The sequence below is a fragment of the Mytilus trossulus genome, chromosome 2, assembly GCF_036588685.1.
Source record: "Mytilus trossulus isolate FHL-02 chromosome 2, PNRI_Mtr1.1.1.hap1, whole genome shotgun sequence".
In the NCBI taxonomy this organism is placed as follows: Eukaryota; Metazoa; Mollusca; class Bivalvia; order Mytilida; family Mytilidae; genus Mytilus; species Mytilus trossulus.
The window spans coordinates 36,462,613-36,485,365 of NC_086374.1; the positions used below are offsets into that span (position 1 = coordinate 36,462,613).

The 22,753-nt window shown below is 31.6% G+C and overlaps 1 protein-coding gene and 1 long non-coding RNA gene across 2 annotated transcripts; both read right to left on the minus strand.

Annotated features, from left to right (window-relative positions):
- Positions 1–1,417: 1,417 nt before the first annotated feature.
- Positions 1,418–2,734, minus strand: LOC134705088 (uncharacterized). Its single transcript, XR_010105475.1, has 2 exons — positions 2,632–2,734; positions 1,418–1,932 (listed from the first exon to the last, which is right to left on the minus strand). It is a non-coding gene; the product is annotated as an uncharacterized LOC134705088 (long non-coding RNA).
- An 8,570-nt stretch (positions 2,735–11,304) lies between these two features.
- Positions 11,305–16,976, minus strand: LOC134705089 (putative uncharacterized protein DDB_G0286901). Its single transcript, XM_063563856.1, has 2 exons — positions 16,930–16,976; positions 11,305–12,112 (listed from the first exon to the last, which is right to left on the minus strand). Exon 2 carries the CDS (start codon positions 12,107–12,109, stop codon positions 11,441–11,443), a length of 669 nt encoding a protein of 222 aa, XP_063419926.1. The 5' UTR covers positions 12,110–12,112; positions 16,930–16,976; the 3' UTR covers positions 11,305–11,440.
- Between the last annotated feature and the right edge of the window lie 5,777 nt (positions 16,977–22,753).

Sequence of the window (22,753 nt, forward strand, 5' to 3'; positions counted from 1 at the left end):
TTTAAGGCTTGTTCTACACTGACAATACACTAAGAGTAAAAGCATAAGCTTTTAGATTTGTTGTTTTAAATATAATATGCTGTACTTTGTTTGGCTTCTCTTTTTTTTTTAATTTGAGCGTCACTTACGAGTCTTTTGTAGACCGAAATGCGCGTTTAGCGTACACATTTTTTTTACATCCTGAAATGCATCATAATTCATTTAATGACATATGACCCTGTACTTATCCACAAACGTCAAAGGTTTGCGGTAGGTGTTAATATTTTCCCGACTTAACATACACGACATTGTGGTTGCTTGCCTTAATGTGCATGCCTTATTCATATTCTTTATACCAGTATAGTTTTATAACAGTTAATTTCAGGTGAATAGATTGAAGACACTGAATAATTACGTTGGGTACGTGTAACCAACATAAACTCAGACAGGCTCTAGTGTGTGCTGAATGTATATCCTGACATTTATGTGAATAATCGAAGACGACTCAGTCAACGAAAGTAGATGTTTGACGGTTAAGCTTTTGGGTTATATTGAGTTGCTTATCGATGTAAACCTTTATATCAAAGACATATAAAATATCTGTTTTGATTAACTAGTTCAATGGTTATAATCTGCCATAGACTTGTCACCATATAGTTTTCATAATAGAAATAAAGGTACTAATATGAAGTTATTTAATATGCCGTTGTGTAAATATTCACAAGTGTGCGTCAGTGTACTTTAGTACTAAAACCAATAAAAGATATCTTCGTAAACTTTCTCTAAGTTAGAAGTTTCAATGGTTATATAATATCTTTAAGTTTTGAGAGAAAAAAAATGTTGTTCCTCTTCAGTCGCTATATTAACCATTTACACTAACGGAGGATAAATAATCAGTAAAAGCATTTTCTAAAGTGCAAAACAAATCAGTCAACAAATCACTACACAGAAAACAATACGTAGCCACCGAGAGACAGTGTGACATAAAAATGTAGAAGGCCTAGAAATTCCTCTAAATTGTAGACACCCGTTGTACCAAATACATAACTACACAACCACCAATGTATCGATCTTTATAACTACAAAAATGTAGTTTTATTTAACTATACCTTTCCAAAAAGAAAGGTAAAAAAATTATTTTAGAGATCATTATGGAAACAAATCTGTTTCGTCAAGCCCATAAGTTTCACTTCTATATATATATAGTCGACTTTGGATCTTTGGTTCTGTTTAAGACCTTTTGAGATCACATTTGTATTCCAGCGTACTCTTGCAAATATCTGTTCAACAAAGAACAGATTGGTTCAGAAACAAAACAATGAAAGATAAAAATGTACACATATAAAAATGATATCTAAAGCTATACGAACTACATGAAAATTAGGAGCAAACTAGACGTGAGCAAAATATGTGACGTAGGAAAACACAGATAGCGAAATTCTTTACAGATTTTATTTATTTATTTAATTTTTTTCCGTTGAAGGAAACAAATCATTCATGGAACTTCCATTCAAGTTTTTAAGTGTTTTGTTATCACAATCACAGTACACTCCTACTCAATCAACACGTAGTTTCTGCCAATCTGAAGTAGAGAAAACAGAAGGATTTCATCAAAAGCCACCACAATAGAATTGTAGAAAGATTTACTCAATCCAGGACCTCCCCTTCAACCAAAAAATCGGCGTCGGATTATCCTTCGTCGTGGGTAAACTGGTCTATAAACAGACCTTTGAATTTGCCTTCCAACATTTCTTGGGTAATAATAATCAGGGTAGTCTGGTGTATCCGGTGCATCGTATAATCCATCTGGAGTGTCATAGTATGAATCTGGTCGGTCGTATCCACTCATATGATGGGCTGCTATACAAACAATGGCAACAAGAAATACTACTATAACTTTAAGATCCATGACTATACAGCACTTTGACCTGGATACAGTGAAAGAGAGGACAACTGTAAAAAAAAAAATAGACATGAATAAATAATACTAATATACTAATATCATCATATTTCATTGTGTTAACATGGTTAATATAGCGAATATTTGCCGGAAGTTGTAACGGTTAAGATCAATCTTTTGTCACTAAGTTTTCAAAACTCTTTGTTTAACTTTTAACGGACAACAAAAACCATCGCAACTTCACTTTCACAGGTTTTGAAGATGCGATGTCTTTTGTTGTAGGCTAAAAATGCCGCTAAGATGTCTTTTGTTGTAGGTTAAAAATGTCGCTAAGATGTCTTTTATTGTAGGCTAAAAATGTCCCTTACATGTCTTTAATTTGGTCATACAAAATTTCTTTGGCAAAGATAGAAAAAATCCCGAAATACAGTTACTTTTTTGCGATGAGCTATATTTTAGTAACTACAGGTGGAAATACTTATTATAAAATATCAGTTAATAAATAAACGGACAGATATTTTTTTTAAATCAAAGACAAGTTAGTTTAAAGTCCAGACTAATAGTATGAATATAATATTACAAGTTTATTAAAGCAAGATCAAAGATATTGAATATAATTTTACAGCTAACGAAGTCATCATAAAGCCTACTGCAGACTACTTTTGGATCTTTTGTACCATTGCTGTCATTAGAATTATTCCAGTTATGTAAAAAGATTAGAAATGAAAATTGCAAGTGTATAAGGAACTAACCTGTCTTTTCGTTGAGTGATAATGTCCAAGTGAAGAATAATGGACTAGTGATGGCTTTTATAGTCCACTTTATTGGTAACACATAAATATGATTGATATTGTCATAAAAATCCAGGAAACGCTGTAAACAACACTTTTGTTTGTTTGTTGGGTCAATCTAGTTTATATTGCAATTGTCACCTTATTTAATGTACTTGTGTACATGTTTTGCAAGAGGGAAGACAGTTCTGAATGGCCAATGTCAAGTAGTGTGTAAAAAAACGTATATTGTACTTAGAAATTAGCAGTTAGAGAAATGTTGATGACACTATCAAACATGTGCAATATGCACGTGGTGTGTGAGGAATTGCAAATAAATTTCGTGATAATTGGTCACGAACTTCGCCTTATCATTCTACTTTTCAAAACATTTTCAGTAAACTTTGATATGTGCATAAAAAGGGTGACCTTAATAAGTTTATCCTCCAAAACTCTTACAAAAGAAAATTCTGTCAATATTTGATACTCTGACTTTAATGCCAAATATAAAAAAGAAGATGTGGTATGATTGCCAATGATACAACTATCCACAAAAGACCAAAATGACACAAACATTTTCAACTATAGGTCATCGTACGGCCTTCAACAATGAGCAAAGCCTATACCGCATAGTCAGCTATAAGAGACCCCGATAAGACAACGTAAAACAATTCAAACGAGAAAACTAACGGCCTTATATAAATCATAATAATAAGTTTCTATCGGTAATTGACAAATTTCGATGTTATATTCTTTGATATCCTTTCAAAAACCCTAAACGCATGGACTTAATAGTAACATCAAGATTTCATCAATTGAAAGTGATATTGTAAAGATGGTAAATTTGGAAACTGTCTTTTTATTTTTTATTTATTTTTTTACATAAATTGTTTCCCTTTTCCAATTGTAGACTGGTTATTTAAGGCAAACTAAGCCATACCCATACAAAGCATGATAAATTGAAAGTGGAGGGCGTTTATATCAATTAAATTTATAAAAAAAAAAAACCTATTTCAATCAAAAGTTGTAGGATCTTAGATAAACAATCATTATGGTAATATGTTATTAAAATATCTTGAATACTACATTTCGCGCAGATACCCTTGTTTTTTGCATGCTATCTATTGGCAATGAAAATTGTGTATCCATCCGAGGGAAATACCTCTTACAAATGGATCTAGAGAGTCAATACAGAAATGACATAAAGACCAGTACTGCACACGACTAGCATTATAGATTGACATCAACCAGCCACACTCAAGATGAAATATTGTATACCTGATAGTACATAGAGTGGCTTAAAATTTACGGCCAACTTCGTTTAGAGAACTGAAAACTTCAGTTTTTTAAGTTTGGAATTTAAATTGTTACATATTCTCAAACCAATATCAGACTAATGTGTTTCTCTTGTCAATTAATTAGCTTTAAATACTCATAATCAACCAAATATTGAAAATTTGTTTTTCAAAATTCTTACAGAGGATATGAACATGTATCTGCTGATCTTTGTACTGTGTAGGTTACTACACTCTTTACAGCGTATCGAACGTATGCCATACAAAATATCCCCATTTGAGTATATATAGCCGTCAGAACCAGAAAAAAAAAACGAGGAACGCATAGTTCAATCCTGCGCTGTCAACTTTATTTACGAGAATTCAATAATCTGGAGAAGTTCCAAAAATATGAAATTAACCGCTATTCCGGTTTTTATAAATTAGATTAAAAATTCAATTGCCTTAACAGATTGGTACCTGTAATGAGATTTTACTTACTATAGGCTGTTAATATGTGTCTCGCCATGTATATTAAACTGAATATCATAAATTCATAAATAACAGGGGAAATGAACAAAAATCAGAAAAAAAATAAACTATAGGGTCTTCCGGGTGTTTTTGTTATTGTAATTGTCCTTAGTGTTGATACATTCGTCTGATTGAAATATCTTTTTATTCAAATTCATTTCTTTACTCAACCTTAAATTCTTCTTTATAGACATTTACTTTTTAAATTGTTATTTTGATGGAGAGTTGTCTCATTGGCACTCACACCACATCTTCCTATATCTATTGTTCCGTACTGGATGTGGACATAAGAACACAGGTAAAAGGGGTGAATCAAGAACACCACTTATCATGCTTATCCTGGAATATATTAACCAAAATCAATTTATGATTTCTACACTGGAAAAGATCTGGTTTTGAAAGCTATCCATGAAGTTTGATCACTTTCTTACGGGTAGGTTCAAAATAACAATAACAAACTTCCAAAATATAGTTGCGCATGTCATGATCAATTTTACGGATACTTGATTCTAATTTATGCATCATCAACCGACTTATCACAGAACGTTTTAAATGAATGAGCAACGCAACAAGTGCTTCTAGTGGAGTAGGAACTGCCTATCCTTAGAGATTTGCTCAATCATTGATTTTCTGTGCAGTGTTATTTGGTGTGTTCAAGTTGTTTGTTCGTATTTACTTTTATTCATAGTGTTCTTTGTTTGCTTCTTAGTATTTTCCACTTTCTTGTTCGTTTTTTTCACTGTGAATGAATCTTCGCTTGTTTTTTTTTAGACTTAACTGAGGAAACAGTTGCTCATAACATGTTTGATTGTATAATTACCTGAAATTTGTTTTATTCATATGTATCGTTTTCCCTACTCCAATATATAGGGTTTTTTTCATTCTTACTATAATACCGTAGTTCAAATTTGTGATTGCCATGTGTGAAATATGTCATATGTTACTGCATTTCTATGTTCAGAAATTGATGAATACTACATCATGGATAATATGAACAAAACGTCTTGCTGTCTGTTCACAATGTCAAGTATCAGTTTAAATAAAGGCAACAGTAGTATACCGCCGTTCGAAAGTCATAAATCGATTGAGAAAAAATCAATCCGTGTTATAAACTAAAACTGAGGAAAACACGTCAACTATAAGAGGCAAACAACGAAACATAACAAACACTTAAGTGCAACCAAAAACCATAACGACAATGCAACATACACACAAACGAACTATAAGATAACAAATGTTCGTTTTCCTGCCTTGGTTCATGACTTTAAACATATATAACCTTAAATTTATTTTGTGTTCACATTACTCACTGCATAAAACAAGAATTGGTGAAATAAAGCTGCGATTTTTTCCTTCTTTTGTCAATGATGAGTTTTCAAAGTCCAATTACATATTTATTTAGTGGTTTGATATTCTGATGTTTTAATTGCATATATCTGTTTGAGTGTGTACACAAACAATGGAGACGTGTTGCCTGTTAGGTAACCATCATATCATTATTACATTGTATTACTTCCTACTTCCAAAAACATACAATTATAAAAGTAATGGATAACTAGCCAATCAAAACACACATCATAAATTAATTATCCCCATAAAACGCATGTCTATTATACCGTTAGTATAAATACTTGCTACACTATTTTTGTTTGACATACTTCCGACCGTGTAAATCCGTGTAAATCCAGTCAAGGCCGTTAAACACTTCCATCAGCATTGTTCTGCATTTTGTTGTTTCAGTGATTGACACAACAAAAATTGAATGCTCACCATTTCCTTCCGCAAGTTAGTCTTTCCCTACGTCTGATGATATAGAAATAAAAAGATGTGGTATAATCGCCAATGAGCCAACTATATATATATACCAGATATGAATGTAAACCATACAATAAAGTTGTTATAAAAAAGACCATAGATTTACAAAACGTAATACAATTCAACTAAGATTCCTTTAAGATAAGTTGCCGTCTCTGTCTATCACATATTTTCTTAACTATATATATAGGGAAGATAAAGAGCTTCTCGTGTGATTGTTTTTGGAGATAGTTCATAATGCATGGAGGGTTTATGGTGACCCTCAGATATTTAATTTGAATAGTTTGTTTATGATAGGTAGCCGACTATTTAGCCTAGGTCTAAATTACAATATCATGAAACGAAGGAACATGCCTAAAACTTCCTCTATTGATTTCATGACTACTGTTAATAAAGGACAACGTAATCATAGGTCTCATGACAATTGTTAACTTGATTATCTTTTACCTATATCTAAATACAATCATAGTAGACATCAATTATTAAGCAAATCTGATGCAAATACAAATCAGTACATAACATTATATTAATACCGAGTAATAGTCCAGTCAATCTAGCATAAATTTGACCCTAACCTGAAAGTAATTGCAACAGAAGATTTTTAAGTTTTAATCTTTAGCATTATACCCCAAATATACACAGAAAAAAGTCCCATATAATCTAACTTGAGGAAAACTAAAAAAATCACCATTTAAAATTCCTATGGAGATTTGCATTGAAAAGGGAAATAACTCTTGCAAAAAAGGCAGAAATATCTATAAAAATTGATACAAAATTATAACTTTACCGCTTCTATTCTTCAGAATGTATTGATTCTTGATTTTTAAGCGGTCTTTAGAGTATAACAAACAACTCTATAGGTGTTTTCATATATTTTATCAAGCTATAATCTAGATTTCGTAATTTATTAGTTGACCATTTTATGAATTTTTCAACATGTCAAGGTAAAGAATCTCAAATTTAATAAAAATTATTTAGCATGTATTCTTCTTTTTGTGGTTTAAAGTTTCTTAAGATAAGTAAGTTGCTGAAAAAACATAATATACAGATATAAACAATACCACATTTTCACATTATTATTTTTTGAATGGTTACAAAGCTTCAAATTTGCAATTTCTTTAATGAAAAATGTACGAAAAATATAAAACTACCCATAGCACTTCTGTTTTGTACATTTCATGAGCAGAAGATTATATAATTTAGTCAAATACAAACTTATAACCCCATCAAAGTATCATACTATACATAAATTTCAAGAAAAACAACCAAAAACTGACCAAAAAAGACTAATTTTTGCAAGAGTTATCTCCCCTCCCAATGTTAATTTCCATAGGAAATTTAAAATGCTGATTGTGAGTATTCCTCAAGTTAGATTTTATGGGACTTTTTTCTGTGTATATAAAGGACATAATACTAAAGATTAGAACTAAAATATTTTCTGTTGCAATTAGTTTGAGGTTAAATCTTAGTTTGACTGGACTATAATAGACAATATCGTTTTCAGTCCAAAATATGAGTGTACATGAATCATAAGAATCTTATTTCCCAATAGACTGTCCTCTCGTTGATACCATTGAGCCACCTATGATTCTTGGTAGAAGTTTGATTTTTAATTATACGTCAGTTACATCAACCTTTAGTATAGAAAACAATGTTCCTTCAGCATGTGACTATGAAACAATGAATTTTCAATATTATCCCTATGGCTATGATGTGACACTGTTGAAAATAAATTGTTATCAACGGGAGGATTCTTACAAAACTAAATTCCCATTTTGATAAATGTCTGAGTATTGCTAATATTTGCATATCAAAATTTTAAAAATAAAGTAAGTAAGTAATACGCCCATTTCATGAAATAAAATCGAAATTCAATAACTCTCAAAGCGAATTGTGTTCGTACCGGCGGACAAAGCAGCCAACCATGGGGTGGTGTAATGACATAAATACTACATGTAAATCCATATATAGAATAAAATTATACATTCATTTTCATTAAGGTTCGTGCACTACATAGATAATACAAGAGTAAACAATGATATCATAACAACATCAAAGCTTAAGGTCTGTGATAATCATAAGAATGTCCCTTCTATGTATAATTGGTAACCTAAACACCGGGAAAAAAACGTTTAAATTTCTTTTCATCTCAGCTTCTAGTACAAGTAAGTGTTCTCTGACTTCTGAATTGTTATACGACTTCCATTACTTCTTTTAAAGATCTAGTTATCATGTTTTGTAATAAATAAACTCATCATAGATACCAGGAATAAATTTTGTATATACGCCAGACGCACGTTTCGTCAACAGTGGTTGTAAATAAACTCATCATAGATATCAGGACTTAATTTTGTATATACGCCAGACGCGCGTTTCGTCTACAAAAGACTCATAAGTGACGCTCGAATCCAAAAAAATAAAAGGGCCAAATAAAGTACGAAGTTGAACAGCAGTACGGACCAAAATTCCTAAAAGATACAGCTAAGGTAATCTATGCCTGAGGTAGAAAAGCCTTAGATTTTCAAAACTTCGAAATGCTTTAAAAAGTTAATTTATAACCATATCAATGATAATTCATGTCAGCACAAAAGTGCTGACTACTAGGCTGGCTATACCCTCGAGGAAATAAATCTCCACCAGCAGTGGCATCGACCCAGTGGTTGTAAATAAACTCATCATAGATACCAGGACTAAATTTTGCATATACGCCAGGCGCGCGTTTCGTAATACATATAAAAGTAATGGACTTTACTATTTTTGGTGTCAAAAAGTCTTTAAAATTGAGAATGGAAATGGAGGAATGTGTCAAAGCGACAAAAACCAGACAATAGAGCAGACAACAGCCTAAGGCCACCAATGGGTCTTCAATGTAGCGAGAAACTCCCGTACCGGAGGCGTCCTTCAGCTGGCCCCAAAACAAATATGCATACTAGTTCAGTGATAATGGACGTCATATTAAATTTTGAATGTTTTGGATAAACTACATGCTTTTGGTGGTTCGTCCAATTCAGTTGACAGCTATGAATTTCCCACTGTACACTACACTATCACACACACTTGTCAAACAGAATTTCTTTTTATCAAATGGTCTTTTGAAAAATCTGATTGCCGATTTTTGTTTTGTTGCAACTCGCATAAATCCTCCATCTGTGATGTAAAAGGTACATATTTTTATGTTGTTCTACAGTACGCTAGGGGAGGATTGAACGCTTATAAAATGTATGTCACCCAGCCACATTATCATGTGCCTGTCCCAAGTAAGAGGCCTGTTGTTAAGTTGTTGTTGTTGGTTTATGACCGTCATATTTTGCTATAAAAAAAGGAAATTAACGCTGTTCCATTTCATTCGTCGAAGCGCCTTTCTTGGTTAATCTTCATCCGGAACGCTTGAAACAAATATTTGAAAGCCAAGGATGTATGACAACCGAAATAGTTGCAGAGCTATATCACCAAATGACCTTTAAAATAGCCAAGTTCATCTATGGTAAATTTTATAAATTAGACCGTTGGTTTTCTCGTTAAAATTGTTTCATATTTTCTATGGCGGCTCTTTAATTAACTTACCGCGCAGGCCATACGGTTGCCTTTAATTGCTTACCTCCACCTCATTTGAACTCTACTGGATAGTTGTCTCATTGGCAATTATACCACATCTCAATAACTTTATATTATTAGGACATTTGCTACCAAATTCATTATAATCGATATTGATTCAAACTCTTCTTTTTAATACATGTTTATAGAATACTAAAACATTTATTAAAATAACTAAGTTTCCATAGGAAATAATAAACAATAATACGTGTTACAGGAAAACGAGGTAGAATATCGTCATATCAAGCTTTGTTCTGGAGGACTATGCACCATACTAATTATTCATCGAGTGAGATAACCTCCGATTACTACCGATGGTATTCTATTAAGTTTATGTTTATTTATTTATATGATAGTATTATGCGTGTTAATGTGAATTTGTATAGGTCATGCTGATTTAATGGACTATGGTCTTTTCTTGATCTTATATGTATAATACATCATTTGTTATTCCACAATAATTTTCCGGTTTGCGCCTTTTGTTCAAATACTTAATTACTGACAATATCAAAGAACTGTCGTTAGTTTGGGTAGACAGAACCTTTTAATCTAGAACGTTCAAACAGTAAAATATTAATTGCCTGATTGAAATGACAGAAACGTTTTAGAGAAGAATTATTAGTTAAGATAGTGCACATCTAATTATATTAAAATTGATTAAATTTACAAGAAATATGTATAACCCCAAATATTGTTTTCATATTGCTTTTTATACATTATCAATACATATTATCTGAATTGACGGGATAAATATAAATTTGAAAAGTGTAATAAACTCATCATAGATACCTGGATTAAATATAGTATATACGCCAGACGCGCGTTTCGTCTAAAAAAGACTCATCAGTGACGTTCGAATCCAAAAAAGTTAAAAAGGTCAAATAAAGTACGAAGTTGAAGAGCATTGAGGACCAAAATTCCTAAACGTTTTCCAAATACAGCTACGGTAATCTATGCCTGAGGTAGAAAAACCTTAGTTTTTCAAAAAAATGCAAAGATTTGTAAACAGTAAATTTATAAATATAACTGTATCAATGACAATTCATGACAGCACACAAAGCGCTGACTACTGGGCTTGTGATACCCTCGGGGAAATAAATCTCCACCAGCAGTGGCATCGACCCAGTGGTTGTAAATAAACTCATCATAGATACCAGGAATAAATATAGTATATACGCCAGACGCGCGTTTCGTCTACAAAAGACTCATCAGTGACGCTCGAATCCAAAAAAGTTAAAAAGGCTAAACAAAGTACGAAGTTGAATTGCATTGAGGACCAAAATTCCTAAAAGTTTTGCCAAATACAGCTAAGGTAATCTATGTAAATAATTTTTGGAAAAAAAATAAGGACCTCATTTGATTGGTTGTTACTTAAAAAATATTCAAAGAACTTACCATTGTAAGTGTAGTGTACAAAAGAGTACTAATAGTGCTACAAAGATGTTTTTAAAAAAACTTTAATATCCTTAAACCAATAAATTATATATACATAATCTTTCATGATGGAAACAATGGAATTGAAAATGGACAGTAGTGTTCAAATACTAGCTGACATTAAGCAGATGTGATGTTCCGTTTCAACCCCTCCTAAATCGTTGTTGTCTTACTAGACCTTGTCGACGAAATGTTGGTCTTCTAAAAACCCTTCGAGCATTATTAAATGATGGTTGTCTTCGGAATACCCTTCGTCTTTGTCGTGTGTTTTCGTTACTGCCGTTATCGTTATTTCTTTGCTGTTGACGTTGTCGAATTAGTCTTTGTCTTTGTAATATTCTATTTCTTAAATTGTTTTGCTGAAGTATCTGACGTCTTCTATCATTGTCATCATTATCATCATTGTCGTTATTTCTTTGCTGTTGACGTTGTCGAAGGAGTCTTTGTCTCTGTAATATTCTATTTCTTAAATTATTTTGTTGAAGTATCTGACGTCTTCTATCATTATCCTCATTATCATCATTGTCGTTATTTCTTGACTGTTGACGTTGTCGGAGGAGTCTTTGTCTTTGTAATATTCTATATCTTAGATTGTTTTGTTGAAGTGTCAAACGTCTTCTTCTATCATTGTCATTGTCATCATCGTTATCATTAGATCTCCTGAATGTTTGACGTCTCAACGTAGGTCTCTGGAAGAATGTACGACCTCTTTGTTGTACTCCATTTTCGTTGCTATCGTTATCGTTGCTGGACTGTCCTTCAACACATACAACCAATAGAATAACCCCTACCAACAGCAGAAACAGATTCATTTTCTGTAAATAAAAAAAATGAAATTATTTTATCTTATCAAAGACCAACTCAAGACAAGCAGAAAAACATAAAAGTGGTTACTACTCATTGCCTTTGTTTGAGTGTTCACATAAAACTTTACACAAGACAATCATGATTTCTCCAATACTCGAATCTAAATGTTTTAAGAACAGGGAATTTGTATGATAATTTGTCATCATCTTAACTTGACTATACTGTACCGTCAATTTTTTTTAACATTTTCTACTAGAGTTTTCTAATTGTGACCCAGCCCCAGCCCACTGCATCATGCCCACACCGCAGTGTATTTAACATTTCTACAGCGGAAACGGACATCTCGCTTCGGATTATTAATTTCGATTTTCTTGAGAAAGTAATCTCTGACGTCTGCTTAACACGATTAAATGAGCACTGTTATTTCTCATAGAAATATTGGCTGTATGATTAAAAACACAAGCATAGTGAGGATACTTATGACGTATCCTTTCATTAAAGTATGTTTGTGTCTTTAATTGATCATAATTTTATAAAGCAGCGTTTGACATACTGTTTTAATTTATTCTTAAATTTAGAACGACGAGTACTTGTGTAAAAGTCGATACTAGTAAGTCATTGTTTAGACATTTATACTATTGCATGAGAAGAGGGACAACATTGCAGATATTCTAATTAATATTTTAGAATAGTAAGTCCACATCTAATATACACCGCCCCTCGAATGCAATTACTCTGAATAATACATAGAAAGGATAACCCCAATCATGAAAACATATTGACAGAACAAGAGACCATGTATTCCACCAACACCTGACTTTCATTTAAAACATAGAAGTTGATTAAAACAAGGACAATCATCAAATTACAACATGTGGTCGAGATTTCCGGACTTGGTTTCGGAACATAATGTGATCGGCTAAACCCGTTTAAAATGAGCACACATCTCGACTTAAACACACACAAACGAACAATGCGACTAGCAACATTATTACCACTAATTTTAAAAAGAAGTTGAGTTTAAAGGCAGGGTAAAAATATGTTCGCTTCTATCAAAAGTAACGTGCGAAAAAACTTTCATGAAGTATCATCATCATATTTTATTGAAATCGGCAGTATTTTTAAGAGACACTTATTTATAGAATTTGAATCTCCAAAGCATCGGAAAGAAAAATACATTTTAACATTAGTTAACTGCGGCTTCAGAATATTTTGTTGAAAGATGTGTTTGGTATTTTTGGTTTAAATTTAAAACTTAAAATATTTTAAGTGTTCAAAATTTTATTACCGTCATTACAATGAAAGTTGGAGTAAGACATACTTTATTATATTTTCATAATTTTATTTAAAGATCAGATGCAGACATACTGTACTATCATTTTATTTGACATTTGACATTTTTATAAAGTACTAACAGGAGTAACTTTTCTATAAAGGTGAGTTATGAGTCTAATGAAAACGAAACGCGCGTCTGGCGTATTAAAGCATAATCCTGGTACCTTTGATTACTATTTACAGCCATTAAAGTCAGATTTATTGAAATATATGCTAGCAAACCTTATATGCGGTGAAATATTAACCTCATATAATGCGGAAAGATTAATATAACGTTGAAAAAAAAATTTTGCTTTTGTTTGTGCTGTATTTCTGCATTTTATCGATTTTTTTATCATAATTATATAAGCGGGAGGTTAGGATAGCCATAAAACCAGGTTCAACCCACCAGCTTTCCTTAACTACTTGTGTACCTAGTCAGGAATATGGCAGTTGTTATGAAATAGTTCGTTTCTATGTATTTGTTTCTGATGTTCCATTGTTTTCCTCTTACATTTGCCGTGTTCCCCTTGGTTTTAGTTTGTAACCCAGATATGTTTTCTCTCAATTTATGACTTTTGAACAATTACTGTTGGCTGTATTTGTCACGATGGCAAAGTTGAAATCGTACGAATCGCTGTATTTGAGTGAGCATTTTTATAATTTGTACAAATACAGTTATGTTATAAGTGTTTAGTAATTTCTTTTATAAGCTTTATTAAGCGAAATATATTTGACAAGTTTAATAAACATGGAAGCTCAATTTACAAGGTATACACATTAGTAGTACCTTTTTTTATTCAAATGTTTTCCTTTTTTTATTTGGTATTTTCTTTTTTTTTTTCTTTTTTTTTTTGTTATTTCCAGTATAAAAGATATATTCATGTTTATACTATATAATGCGTCATATTATTATTTGTACTTATTTGTTTTTTATTTGTCTCGGACAGTCCAAACAATATGAGGGCGATATTTTTACTTACGGTTAAACATAAAATGACCATATCACATTGGACAGAAATAAACTACGTTGGCTTTTATTGTATGTAACCTGCTGTCAGTGAAATACAGGTGAAGGTTAATAAATAGTTGGAACGCGTAGCATATAATAGTAAACAAGGACCAAAATGTTAACAAAATAGAGGTTTGTATTTTATTTCTCTATATTGCTGGACAAAGTAGTTCAAAGACCTTATTCACATATTATGTAGTTGGATTTTTTTAATTTAAAACAAATCTCTGTATGTAATTTGTTAAAAGACCATTCGCTTCGGCTTAACAAATTATTTAATTTATCACTTTTTGAAATCATTGGAATGCATGAGCATTACTGTATTCCATAGAAAGACTGACTGTATGATCAAAAATCCGTCCACCAAAAATAATGTCAATAAAAAAGTCAAGCCAAATGAGAGTCACAATGATATGTCTTTTCTTTTGAAAGATGTTTCCATCTAAACTTGCCATAATTTTTGAAAACATTGTTTGAAAATAAAGTTTTTATCGTTCCTTAAAAAATATATAATACAAATTATTCAATTTTTTTATATTATTAAAAGAGAAAAGGGTTCGTTGACACTTTTACTTATCTTCAAGAATTGTAAGTATCCACATCTTATATGCATTGTCCCGAAATTAGGTTTTTCATCATAACTATTGATGATACATAAAAAGGAATACCCGGATCATCCATATCACTTCAAAGTATGAAAGCTGGGACAAAATATGTTTGCCACTACATGACGCTATCTAATGTAGGCGCAGCTTTTGGTGCAAATACTACCATTCAAGAAAAAAAACCAGAAATCTTAATACACATTCATAGAGTATCCCCATACAATTTCATTGAAATCGACGTTATTTGTAGTTGACCATAATTCAAAGAATTTGAAATCACCAAAGCTTTGGAAAGAATTGAATACGTGATAACTACGGCGAACGACTTTTTTGTTGAACGATTTTGTGTTTTACAGAATAAATAGTGTTACCGTTATAACTATGACAGTTGGAGTAAGATACATCGTTTAGTATTATTTTTTGTACGAGAAACATCTTCTTAAGAGCTAAGCTATTGTTAAAGAAAGTACTACCTAAAGGATTGCATTATTATTGAACCCTGTTTATGTAACTGTTCATGTTGTTCAAGGTTGCACACATTATTGTCAAATTTATTGAAACATATTCTAGCAAACCTTACATGTTGCGAAGTAAACAAGCTGAAGGAAATACTTAATATGTCTAAAAACGGACAAAATTGTTATTATTAGTGACATTAAGCTATTTATATATATTTAATGGTTAAAAGTGCTCAATTTGCATAAAGTGTGAATACCGCAAATTTCTAAAATATCAAATAAGTATTCTTAGATATTCGATAGTTTTATGTTTTTAAACCTGCTCGCACACTTTAAAACTAATCCCGATTTACAAGGTATGCACGGCAAAACTTTTTTCTTCTTTTTTTAAATAAAATTGAGAATGGAAATGGGGAATGTGTCAAAGAGACAAAAACCATTAAAATGAATGTTTTAGACTTATTGATATACATATGTATATATATATATATTTGTTTCTGCTTTATTTCCAGATATAAAATGAGTATGCGTCATATTTATGGTATATTTGTTTGTCATTATATTATTTATACTAAATTGTTTTCTATTTGTATTGACAGTCCAAACAATACGAGGGCGACAGTTTTATTTACTGTTTCACATAAAATGACCATACCACATTGGTCAAAAATAACCTACGTTGGCTATAAATTTATGTAACCTGCTTTCGATGTAGAACAGGTGAAGGTTAGTAAACAGTTGGGACATGTAGGATATTAAAGAAACAATTGACCAAAACGTTGTCAAAACAGAGGTTTTTGTATTTGAATTCTCTTTATTGTTCCAGTAAGTAGGTCAGCGACCTTATGTACATATCATTTTTTTTTCATATATGAACGTTTCTATGTAGGTGAATCGTTAATTGGCCAAACGATTCTTTATAGATAAAAAATATTCTGATTAATATATCGAGTTTTGAATTTCGGATTACCAAAGCCCAATAGGATTATTCGAGATTCCTTGTTTAACAAAATTTTAACCATGCAATTTCAACAAAATTCATTATCCGAGTTTGACATTAGAGGTTTGGTGTTCGAACTTTAAAATCAGTATGAATCATTGCATATTTTGTAATTTACGGAATGTCATAGACTACAACAAGATACTGGTTGTGCCATTTTCTTCAAGGATGAAAGTTGACTCTAATTTTAAGCAATTACATGTTTGTATTGGATATGTATTTTTTCATGTTTGTTTCAAATAAATAAAATTAAAGTTTATGGTAATAGTGCTAATTTAAATTTGTATATAAGAATCTACACACATGCTTATTGCATCATTTTGCATACTCAAAACGCTCAGAACTAGACTGTGCAGAAAAATACGTTTTTTAATTGACAAATAGAGTTCATTGTTAACATTAACACGTTAAAATAATTATGTTCTCATATATTTACCTTTTGGTGCTCACTTTGGGACCCAGTCGCCAGTAAATTATACTTAAGTTCATATTTCAATGGTTTTATATACTTTGATATAATAATTAACAATCAGCTTGGAAGTACTCGATCAAAATTTATTGAAATGTAAATTTAATGAAATTAGTTTTTTTGATTTGTCAATAAATTGTATGCAAATAATCCCATAATTGTGATGATTGTTAAGTTAAATACCTTTCGTTTGATTTATAGTGAATTTTACTGTGGTTGTGCAATAGGTTGAAGTTATTGGAAATAATTAGACAGGATGTCAATGGGAAACTCTGGACATTAGTAAGAGAATGTCAGAGAGTTTGATTGATAACAAAAACAAACACCATGCATACCAATAAGTATAATATATTAGCGAACAAAATTACACGTAAATTAAACTATTCAAGCATTGTTAATCGATTTCCTCTGTTATCCAGTGCATTATATTGCAAAAAGGATTCATGCTTCAATCATTTTTCCTCTGTTTATATGAAAAAAACAAACGCTCAACTGTAATCTATGAAAGCCAGGGACCGTGTCAATGAAAGTATCATAGAAAAGACCTAAGATAGGTCTTAGGATATATTTAGGATGGTCTTAGGACGTGTCTGAGACATGTCTTAGGATGTAAAACAAAGCCGGCTTTGGACAGTCATAACTACAATAGTCCTAGGACCATCCTAACACATATATATTTAATTGAAAAAAAAAATATATAGATATTTCTATGAAATAGATTTTATTGTATTTTAACATTAATGTAAAGAGAGGGAGGATGACTTTGATATGGAAAACAATTGACGCAAAATAAAAGTTAAAGATCCAACGTAATACTAATAAATACGTTATTAAAATATGATGGAAGATATGAATGATTTTAATACGAAACAAAAGTAAATAGTCACAATATAAAAAAGAAGATGTGGTATGATTGCCAATGAGACAACTATCCACAAAAGACCAAAATGACACAAACATTAACAATTACAGGTCACCGTACGGCCTTACTTTGTCAAATGCGATATTACGGTTCTGCAATTTTAGTACGTAAACTAGTTGTGTCCTTAGGTCTCCTCGATTTCATTACATGTATCGAATGAGGATTAGTTATAAAAGAAGTTTTTTTTGCCCATATTTAATTTCTTTTTGCACCGTTTTGGTAAGTCGCAAAAATGTTGCTTTACTGATAGTATTGTTTAGGCTTCAAAATAGGCAGCACGAAATAATTTAATGTAATACAATTAAATCTTTAACAAAAATTGAAAAAAACAAACTGTTTTCTTAATTTAATTTTTATAACAGTTTGATAGTTTAATATTGTATTAGTATATTTAGTATTGAGTTATCCTTAACCTGACTTAGGACTAAGTAATGTCCTAAGACCATCCTAAGACATGTCCTAGTCCTAGGACATCTTCGTTGACACGGCCCCAGAAGTATAAAATCAGATGCTCGACACACTATGAAGGCTTTTTGGTCTCGTTTGTTGCGTTCAACCGACAAAATGCTTCTTTTTTTGACTCACAGCTGACATTTTACAATCACAACATGCATAAAACCTTACAATCGGTACATATGTGAGTGTTGATGAATATTGTGTTGAAGTGATATTATGTTTATTGTGAAATTTTGATTTCAATGCCATATTGAATTCTTTTTTAACTTTAAATACTGTTCAAAATTTTAGCAAGAGAAAACAGCTGTTGTTAAAACAGTTCCTAAATTGATGAAATGCAACAGATAGATGCATAAAAAAATTGTCTCGATTGCATGGTGGAGACAAGGTCAAGCATGGTGCAGACGCAAATAAAATGGTTAAGTACTGGTCGAGTAAAGTTCGAGCAAAATTTCAGCTTGTAAATTATTGTTCAGACTACAGTTGAGGTATCAAGTAAATATTGACCAATTTAGACTGATCGAGAAAAAATCAGAACAGTCGAGTACAGATGTAGGTCATTGCAGACTTTTACTGGTTTGTAGTTTAAGTTATAGAAAATTAGTTTTTATCATATTATATTTTATTACTAGGATATATTTAAGATTTTTATATTTTTATGTTGTCAATTTTACAGTTATTTGAAGTTTCCTGGTTGTAGGCAATTTGCTTTCATTATATGTTAGATAGCACTAGAAACGTTAAAAGGATGTCGCATATTTTTTCATCAATAAAACTCGAATGAGACTTTTATTTGATTACGAGATTTTTCATATGGTTTCATTGAAGTCATCTGGTGATTAAACACTACATTTATTTTTTTTTAATGTTAGAGAGACATATACACGTAACAGTACATTTTGTGTCTACCTCAGGCTTTCAACGTAAGTTTGATTGCCCAACGGACTATTCATGATTAACATGTTGGGTACAATTTGTTGAATATTTTATTCTCTTCAAGATCACTTGAGTGCAGTCCACAGATGGTTTTCTTAGGTTTGTGTTGCCCGTTCTATATAAAGTTGTCTACGAAAAGTTTTATGAACTGTGGTCTTATTCGATTTTTCTTTAATTTTTTTTTAAAAAAAATGCTTGACTGTTGCGTTGTATTTTCTTATTCGTCTTATGAATATTTTCCCTGTTGTAATCAACTAGTTTTCTGTATATTCACATTTTGATTCAATGCTGCAAAATCATTTGTTCAACGTATTGGGCGGCACAATATCATATATGTTTTAAAAGTGCCATATGATTGATATTCAGGCACCACGTGTGTTTTGCTACGAAATCAGTTTAATACTATACAATACATAATATGCAAATTTAGTTGCCACTGTATGATACTGGTTGAGTCATTATAGCTCAGTGAATATATGCAAGTACTTTGATTAGAATTGGTTAACAAGAGACGGCGCATTAAAGTAAATCATTTTATCATCCTCAATTTTATGAAATATTTATTTTTTTGCAATAAGACACATGACAAAAACAAGTATGTGTGTCAATCACATTACATGAAATGCTTGATACATGAATAAGTATTGATAACCTCCACGACACTAACAAAGAATAACTCTACGACACTTGCAAAGAAGTTAATCATGGAATGTCGTTAGTTTGTTCTATGCTCTTTTGGAATTTAACCAAAGATGTATAACTGGATTTCCTTCACTGTATTGGATACTTATATTACACGTGTATTGGATTTTGAGAACGTGTCTACACAAACAAGTTATATTGCCACTGTATGATACTGGTTGAGTCATTATTGCTCAGTGAATATATGCAATCCATCTAAACAGATTGAAAAGAGTGTCGTCAAGTCACCAAAGATGCTCTTTCCTCGTTTTGTACAAAATAATGTAAACGGGAAAAATCTGATAAAAAATCTCTTGATCCTTATTTAAATAAATGTATGAATGTGGTAGATAAGAGAATATCACATTTTGAAAAGAATTTAGAAGTTAATAATAGAGTACATAAAACACGTATTTCGAGCATAAGAAATAAACTTCATATACTTTCAAAGCGGTTTGTGTATGTACCGGCCGACAAAGCAGCCAACAATGTGGTAGTGGTATGCCGTAACTACTACACGGACGTTCTTAAGAATGAAATTTTAAATTCATCTACATTTAAGTCCATCCGCTCCACAGAGAGTCATATAGTAAACAAGCATATCACAACCACATCAAAGCTTAAGGCTTCTCCTGAACATTTGAAGGACCCTACTATGTATTGGCTCCCTGAACTACACAAAAAAAACCATTTAAATATCGTTTCATCTCGTTCTCTAGTGAGGGTTCTACAACTAATCTTTCAGTGCTCTTAACTAGTTCATTAACTGCTATTAAAGAGCTTATCATAAACTATTGTAATAAAATATATGAACATAGTGGTATAAACCATTTTTGGAGTGTAAAAAAATCTTTGGATGTTTTAAATTAATTACGTGCTTTTGATGGTCCTTTTGATTCTGTTAATAGTTTTGATTTTTCTACTTTTTACACTACACTTCCACACTATCTTATTAAAAAAAAATCCTATTTAAATAAATGGTCGTTTGGTAAAGCTGAATGGAGATATATTTGCTGCAACTCATTTAAAGCCTTCTTCTTTAATAAGAAAGGTGAATATGCTAGATATACTTACTGGAGGTGTGATGAGATGATTGAAGCTGTTAATTTTCTCCTTGATAATATTTATGTACGTTTCGGCAACAAAGTTTATCGACAAGTTGTAAATATCCCCATGGGAACTAATTGTGCCCCTTTAATAGCAGACTTGTTTTTGTACTGTTACGAATCACAGTTTATTACTAAACTCGGTAAAGACCCGTCGAAATTGCATTTAATTGATAAATTCAACAACACTTACCGTTATCTTGATGATATTTTTTCGTTAAATAATCAAGAATTTTCTCAATATACTGCTGAAATTTACCCCAAGGAACTACTTTTAATAAATCAAATTTATTCGGTAATAACTGTCCTTTCCAGGATTTAGATATTTCGGTTTTAAACAGGAAATTCCACACTAAAATTTACGACAAAAAAGACGATTTTGCGTTCCCTATTGTTAATTTTCCATTTTTAGATGGTGAGTTCCTTTGACACCATCTTACGGTGTTTATATTTCACAACTTGTTCACTATGCCCGTGTCTTTGTGACGTTTTTGATTTTAACGCACGTAACCTATGTTTTACTGGTAAATTATTAAACAAGGGACATCGTTACCATAAATTACTTAAAACCTTAACTAAATTTTTCCATAGATATAAAGATTTGGTATTAAAGTTTGGTTGTACCTGTAGAAAACTTATTTTAAACGGGATAGCACATCCTCATTTTTACGGAAATGTTAACCGTGCCCAGAAACGTAAACTTGTCGCTCCTTTAAATAAACTTATTCTAAAAGGTTACCTATTCAACACTGTAATATGATCATTGAATATTGTTTTTATTGGTATAAATATTGATTTTGTTATCAGTAAATTAAAAGCTTACTAAATACTACTAGTATGTTATAGACATATGCATATTCATGGATCTACAATCTCTCGATACCTGTAACTTAGCATTATACTAGGTCATGTTTTCTCTGGCTGTTTATGACGTCTTTACACTAAATCCATTGGATGTTGGATGTGTACGGATTGATAGTTTTGTCTTAGATGCATTATTTTTTTAATAGTTGTTAGCGGTTTCGAACTAGCTGTCATATAACTGCAAGTACTCTCAGATCTGTTCATTGTGTCTTTTTGTGTCGGGATGTATAAGGACCCAGCCACGTCCACTTTAATTTTAGTCCATCTGATGAGAAAGCATTTTTCAACTGTTTTTTATAGTTCGTTTTTATGTTTTACTGTTATACCACTGTCCCAGGTTAGGGGGTTGGGATCCCGCTTACATGTTTAACCCCGCCACATTATTTATGTATGTGCCTGTCGCAAGTCAGGAGCCTGTAAATTCAGTGGTTGTAGTTTGTGTATGTGTTACATATTTGTTGTTCGTTCCTTTTGTTTTTTTTACATAAATGAGGCCGTTAGTTTTCTCAATTGAATTGTTTTACATTTTCTTATCGGGGCCTTTTATAGCTGACTTTGCGGTATGGGCCTTGCTCATTGTTGAAGGCCGTACGGTGACCTATAGTTGTTAAAATGTGTCATGGTTGTCTTTTGTGGATAGTTGTCTCATTGGCAATCATACCACATCTTCTCTTTTATATATTGATGGATGCCCACAAAACCTAGAAAAATAATGTATCCTGTTTTATTTAATTAAACGTTATGACCAACATAAATACATGTTTCTTGTGAAAAGGATTGATAAATCGTAGCTTGAAAAAAAAACACTCGGTTTGAACGATATATT

Bases quoted from the DNA above. Each gene is read 5' to 3' on its own strand.
- LOC134705089 (XM_063563856.1), bottom strand. From the start codon at position 12,109: ATGAATCTGTTTCTGCTGTTGGTAGGGGTTATTCTATTGGTTGTATGT.